Source organism: Neltuma alba, unplaced genomic scaffold (assembly GCF_004799145.2).
Source record: "Neltuma alba isolate B1F8T4 unplaced genomic scaffold, ASM479914v2 tig00011322_pilon, whole genome shotgun sequence".
In the NCBI taxonomy this organism is placed as follows: Eukaryota; Viridiplantae; Streptophyta; class Magnoliopsida; order Fabales; family Fabaceae; genus Neltuma; species Neltuma alba.
In genome coordinates this window covers 222-7498 of record NW_021636029.1, presented here as the reverse complement: position 1 = coordinate 7498, position 7277 = coordinate 222, and the positions used below count along the sequence as shown (strand labels likewise).

Below are 7277 nucleotides of genomic sequence, written 5' to 3'. Positions count from 1 at the left end.
TTACGTATGTCATATTTAGTGTAATAGAGTGGGCCCTTTTTGCGCATGGCAGTCCTTAAACAAAATTTTCCCTTCAATTAACGTGTCACTTTTTGACTGAAGTCATAAAGTGGCAGACTTTACATGAAGAATCAATCCCATCCTTCAAGGAAATTGCTGGCCTATCAAAACAGAACCGTGTGGCCTCTTTCTTTCCACTAATTATCTGCAGCTTCTGATACTTATCTCTGATTTATTTTCAAAGTTCTCGATAAAACACAGCGCTCTCCCTGCTGCTCGGTCGCATAGACATGGCCTTTGAAGCTGCTTCATCCCCTTCTTCTGCTCAATCCCTCCCCAAGAAGAATGATGTTTTCATCAGCTTCAGGGGTGAGGACACTCGCTCCAACTTCACTAGCCATCTTTATGATGCTTTTTGCAGAAAACACATCAGAACCTACATAGACTACCAACTCGACAAAGGAGATGAGATCGCACCATCACTTCTGCAAGCTATCGAGGATTCGTATGTGTCTGTGGTGGTGTTCTCTAAAAATTATGCTTCTTCAAGATGGTGCTTGGATGAGCTCACCCATACTCCATTGCAGAAGGGTTCAAGGACAGACTGTTGTTCCTGTCTTCTATAAAGTTGAGCCATCTCATGTACGCAATCAGACTGGGGTTTACAAGCAAGCATTTGAGAGTGATCTCAAGGTTGACCAACACAAGATGGACATGTGGAAGCAAGCTCTTAATGAAGCTGCAAACTTAGCGGGTCATGACTCTCACACGTTCAGGTAATTAACAAATGATTATTTTTTTCCTGTTCACAAATGATGGCGTTGGCAGTGAGTTACGTGATGGATCAAATGATCAAGACATTCTAGTCAATTTTCTGATAACTAGTTTGATGTGTTCCTGGGACACACACACACTATTCAATTTATCCTTCGTTTATTTATCACTTATCTTTTTGTCTTTCATAAATCTTTTTTTCCGCTTAATATTGCTTTTCCTTTTGGCCTTTTATTTTTTGTATTTTAATTTAGGGATGAATCTGAATTGATTCAAAATATAGTCAAAGGGATATTGCAGAAATTGAATCACAAGTACCCCCCTACTGAACTAAAAGGACTCGTAGGTATCGATGACAACTGCAAAAAGATTGAATTATTGTTGAGAGACACTAAAACCATTGGAATATGGGTATGGGAGGCATCGGCAAATCAACCATTGCCAAAACTATATTTTTAAAAATATTCTTTCCATTATGAAGGTTCCTGCTTCTTGGAAAACGTAAGAGAAAAGTCTAGAAACGGACTTACTGAATTACGCCATAAATTTCTCTCCCGTCTCCTAAAGGAAGATCTCTCTATTGATACTTCAACCACTTTTATTGAGTCTAGGCTAAGTCGTATGAAAGTTTTTGTTGTTCTTGATGATATTAGTACGGTGGAGCAATTAGAATGTTTGGTTGGAGAGCCTTTTTCCTTTGGGCTAGGAAGTAAAGTTCTCATCACAACAAGGGACAAGCATGTGCTTAGCAAAGGAGTTGATGCAATATATAAGGTTAAGGAATTGCAGTTCCACCAATGCCTTGAACTTTTCAGCTTGAATGCCTTCAACAAAAGCTTGCCTATAATGGGATATGAAGAACTAACAAGAAGGGCAGTTGTTTATGCAAAAGGAATTCCATTGGCTTCAAAAATTCTGGGTTCATATCTTCGTGGTAGAAGTGAAGTTGAATGGAATAGTGCCTTAAAAAACTTAAGAAGAGCCTCATGAAGATATTCAAAAGGTGTTGAGATTGAGTTATGACGGACTGAATCATGAAGAGAAGAAAATATTTCTAGACATTGCTTGCTTTTTTAAGGGAGAGTTGACCAAATCTGTAATTAGCTTATTAGATAGCTTTGGCTTCGATGGAGATATTGGTATAAGAACACTTCATGACAAGGCTCTCATAGAAGTCTATGGTTTATGTGTAAAAATGCATGATTTGATACAAGAAATGGGTTTACAATTGTTCGTGAAGAGTCTATTGATGAACCTGAAAGACGTAGCAGATTATGTAATTTTGAAGAAATTTACGATATTTTAGCTAATAACATGGTAAGAAATTCATACTTTCTTTTCTAACCTATATACTTGTTACTTTATGAATAATGTGAATGTAATTATGATATAATTTACTTACTATGGTTTCTTTATTCTCTTTTTTAAGGGATCGAAGAGAGTTGAAGGAATAAAGTTGGATGTCTCTCAAATTAGAGATCTATATTTGGAAGCGGACATTTTCAAGAAGATGCCTAATATGAGATTTCTCAAACTTTATTCTGACAGTGGCTCAAGTCATGTGCACCTTCCAGAAGGTCTCAAATTTCTTTTCTAATAAGATGAGGTATCTAGAGTGGTGTGGATTCCCACTTAAATCTCTGCCGTCCACTCTTTGTCCTGAAAAACTTGTTAAGCTCTGCATGCCCAATAGCCATCTACAAAAGCTTTGGAACGGAGTGTGTGTATGTATATAACCTTGTTTGTGTTTCATATTTTTCATTCAATTGAAACTTGGTGGTGATCTCATTTGAATTGTCTATTTTGTTGGTATAGGATTTGTGAGCTTAAAGAAATAGACCTTAGTGGTTCCAAACAACTACAAGAGCTGCCCAATCTCTCCAAATGCTTGAATCTCAAAGTGGTACAACTGAGGCAGTGCGAAAGTTTGTGCTTTATTCATTCCTCGATCTTGTCTCTCCACTCAATTGTTGTGTTGAACTTATTTGGATGCACGAAACTTAAGGGTCTAAAAAGTGAATTACTTTTAAGATCTCTGCGACATATTAATGTGATTGAGTGCAAGAATCTCAAGGAGTTCTCGGTGTCATCTGATGAACTGAGAGAATTGGATTTAGTTAACACAGGAATCGAAATCTTGCACCCCTCTGTATGGCATTCAAGAAGATTGGAAATGCTCTCTCTTGGTAGACTTGTGAACCTTCCAACCAATTACCGTGCTTGACAAGTTTGACGTTTCTTGGGCTTTTCGATTGTAAAATCATTGATGATTTGAAGCTACATCTCTTATTTGATAGCATGTTGTCTTTAAGACAAGTGGTCCTGGATCGGTGCGGTAACATAATTGGACTCCCCAATAATACTAAGCATCTTTTAGGATTGAAATTTCTTAGCATATGGGATTGCAGGAGGCTTCGTTCTTTACCAGAATTGCCGCCATCCATTGCAAAGCTAGATGCCCATGATTGCAAGTCGTTGGAAATTGTGTCAAGTTGGAGAACATCAAGTGGTGGCCCAATAGGGTTCTTATTCAAGAATTGTGTGCAACTGAGTGAGCAATCGCTTCATAATATCATGGAGGCTGCTGCCTATTCTATGACTTATTGTGTCTTGCATAAAAATGAGAATTAGGGATTGTTGTTCGATTGTGTTTCCGGAAGCAGAGTAACAGAGTGGATCAAATACAGGGCAGCACAAAGCTCCGTAACTGTTGAACTCTCTCAGATTTCAGACTTAACGGATTTCTTCTTCTGCGTTGTACTTAAAGTTCGCTCAGAATTAATTGTCGAATTCAATATTTGATGTGCACATGCTACTTGGAAGGTTTTGATGCGGCAGTTTCAAAACATGAAGTGTTTTTACCAGATGTGAAATCTGATCATGTTTTTATGTGAAATGATGACTTAGCATGTAAAAGGATAGTGGATGAAAGTAGAAGAAGAATTCAACAGTTGTTCACTAACATAAAGCTTCGCTTTGAATTCTCTGCTGGACATCGTTGGTGTAACGAGCCAATGATCCCCGACGAAAGCAAGTTAATGATCCAAGAATGCGGGGTGTGGCCAGTATCCGTCTCAGAATGTCTGAATTTGTTGAGCAAATGGAAATAGGGAGGAAAAGGAAGAGGCCTCCCGATGTTGAAGAGCAACAACCACCGCCTCACTTTTAAAAAAATGGAGCTTGATGAAGGTACACATCCAACACTTATAGAGAGGATATAATCTGAATTCCCTTCTTTATTCTTTAGGCAAGTAATCTCTCTCTCTCATTGTTTTTCTCTCTATTAGGCTTCTATTTTTGCATTTTCCTCGTGAACGGTGTTTATATAAATAAGGATTCGAAAATCTATTTTGAACCCAAAAAAAGAAACTAATAAAGCAAGTGAGATTGTCTTTTACACACTAAGCTATTTTTTTTTATACCTGAACAATCTCATTCTAATTAAACTAGGCTTTAATGTAAGATTCCTAAACTTCTAGATAAGTTTAATTGAGGGAGACTAGTTAAAGTGGTTCATAGGTACTCTTGAAGGATTTGAAAGATGAGAAGAAGAAATAAGGAGAAATACTTTAAAATAGAGTATTATATGATTAAATAGCTTAGCTAGCATTGGTCAAAGCATTGTATTACAACATGCATTGGTCAACATTGTAAGTGGCGTTAAAATTAGGGGAAGAAAATTGAACAAATTTAGGGTTTGAGGAATTTTTTTGAAGCTTGCTTGCATAAGCTCACTTCTCCTAATGTTTTCCAATTGTTTGGTCTCCTTACCGGGTTTCTATTTTTGCATTTTATTTTTCTCACAAACTAAGAACAAGTGTTTATCATTTAATTTGTTTATCAGATTGTGTTGGACATGAAAGTGTGTGGTAAATGGCTTGAAATCACAAACAGATCGAACCTGCAACTTTCTACTTGTAAAAAAAAAATTATGCCACTGGGTTACAATGTAATTAGCATTATTTTACTTATATGATATTAAGAAAATTGAACTTTTTCTACATCAAATGAAGAATCTCATTCTTAGACGCATTTTGTTTAGATTCCTCTTAAAGTTTGCAAGTGCATTTTGTTATGGCATATTAAATTCTGAGGTTAGAATTCATTCAGTGAATTTATTTTTCTTTGTTTCTTTTTTCTCTTGATGGAAGTGATTCTTGATTCTTTGAAAGCAGATTGTCTTCAATCGTAGATTCTGATTAAAAAAAAAATGGAAATGCATATATACTATTTTATGCACTACAATTATTATAGCAACATGCAAATTGCAATGTAAGAATCAAAATAATCAATAAAGCCTACCTAACATTGTTCTTTTTCAACTTTTAATACTTTATCTAACTCTATTTGCAGGATTTGTGTTTTGCGAAATATGACTCAGGATCTCCAATATTTTAATGGAGTGATTAGCAGGTTATCATTATAATGAGAATATTCTTCTTCTTTTTCTCTCTTGTTTCAGGATTTGTGTCTTCTTCTTTTGTCACCCTCTCACTTTGTTTAGGGGTCACCCTCTTACAAGGGAAGTCTCAGATAAGGAAAAAGAGAAGCGTGAGGAGAAATTGAAATTGAATTGTGTGAAAGAGAAATGTATGTTTGGTGGTTACTAGCACGCTTTATGGACATATTCTGGTGTGGTTGGGTTGTTTTATTGATAATTTGAAGTAACACATATTTATATGATTTTACACAAGTATTTAAGGATGCAAACAACTCAATTGAGGATGTTGTAGACTTGGTCTTCGGATTTTGTCAAATTGACGTGTTTTCCGTCGAAGATGTTGCAGACATAAGTAGTATCTGATGGTTGTTATTATCGGCAAAGCTTTCTATTTTAATTTGATAAAAGAGAGACAAGTACTGTTTATTTTATCTCTCATCACATTATAATTTCATTCTTGTTTTTATTTTTATATTATTTTTTTAAGGACATGGGATATTTCCAAGACTATAAATCAACAGTTGTAAGCTGTGGTTTTAATCGCATCCTCTCCCCACTATTTCCACATAATTTAGATTCTTCTCCATATTTTCTCTTCTAGATTTTTATCCCCTCTAATAGAAGCTACGATGGCGGAAAAATCGGAAATTTTCAGAGCAATGGAGAAACTAATTAAATGGTGCTGATATAAGACTAGAATCAACTACGAGGATGTTACAATATTGCCTCAAATGAATAACTGATTGTTATCATATGATGCAGAACTCAACATGGAATCCTTAGTAGTTTGAACCCTTTTATTATCATCTGCTAGTACCAACTCACGGTTTCAAGGGAGACATAAATATATAACAATGATTTTGAATACACAAATAATTATCATGCTATTATTTTAAAAATTAGAACAAAACGTGGAAACAAGTAATTGAAGATAATAAATATTTGTTAAAAAATCGTTTGCCACATGGAACAGAAGACAATTCCATGAAACGATCATACAGGTGCAGCTTTCAGGGAAAGAAAATCTGATTTTGTTCGTATAGAAGTCTGGTTGTATGTTGTTGTTAGGATTTTGAAGCATGGCCAATGAGGTTACCCCTGACAGCACAAGAAGAGTTTTGCAGCCACCATTTTGTCCAAACAAAATATCAGTGTCTAATCTGTCCCCAACCATGCAAATCTGTGACTTCTGAATTCCAAATCTGTCATTTGGGGATATCAGATCAGATTCAGGGCAAACTTCTTGAGCAAAATGCCAAGTTCTTTCATCCACACATCAAGTGGGAAAACCATATTTGAGGTACTTATACCTTCTCTCAATTTTTAATTTGATACCCATGTGTTTTTTTCCTCTTAATTAAATCATTTAATTTTTTCTTTTTAGCAAGATTTGCTCTTGTAATTTTGTTCTATTAGTATTTTCAGTCTATATGCAAGAGTTAACGATATTAATAAAACAAAATTAAAGATTTAATTAAGAAAAAGTACCAATTGAAAATTGAAAAAAAAATATAAGTACCTCCAAGGGTTTTTCCTATGGGAAATATAAAAGCTTACTTGTTAGCTAAGTAGTCCATCATAAAGTGGAGGGCTTCCAACCACCAGCGGCTCACGTTGTGTAGATCCACTAAGAGCACCACCATAGATCCCCCACCTAAAATCAATCAGATATCATATACAATTATTGGAGCATTAGATAGATTAACTCTGGGGAAAAATATCAGGCAATTTCATATTTATAAGGAAGTTTTAATGATGTCTACACTGAAACTTAAAAGTACTGCTCAACATGATAAGTGACACATAACAAATATGCCATGCAATTGAATCATTTGAAACTTTCTCTATCTCGTAGTCTATTGGCCAGCTCAGAACCAGTTTATTTCGCCGTTTGTTCAACATGAATTTTCGCTTGGTGTTATTAAAAGGAAAATCCAAGACGCTGCATAATTAGATTTGCAATATCATTTGTAAACACAGTAAGAGGAAAGATGGTTTAACCTGCCCATTCTTGAGCATCCGTGAGATGAGTAACAGCATCGCGGTTTGTTTGCAATGAACA

At 35.5% G+C, this 7277-nt stretch overlaps 1 protein-coding gene across 1 annotated transcript; it reads left to right on the top strand.

Annotated features, from left to right (window-relative positions):
• Positions 1–276: 276 nt before the first annotated feature.
• Positions 277–3405, top strand: LOC114711938 (disease resistance protein RML1B-like). The gene is given in 9 exon segments (XM_028896373.1): positions 277–571; positions 573–776; positions 1029–1120; positions 1256–1732; positions 2015–2091; positions 2204–2351; positions 2468–2498; positions 2590–2949; positions 3003–3405. Coding segments are annotated over 9 exon segments (2073 nt in total). The 5' UTR covers positions 277–290.
• Positions 3406–7277: the final 3872 nt, after the last annotated feature.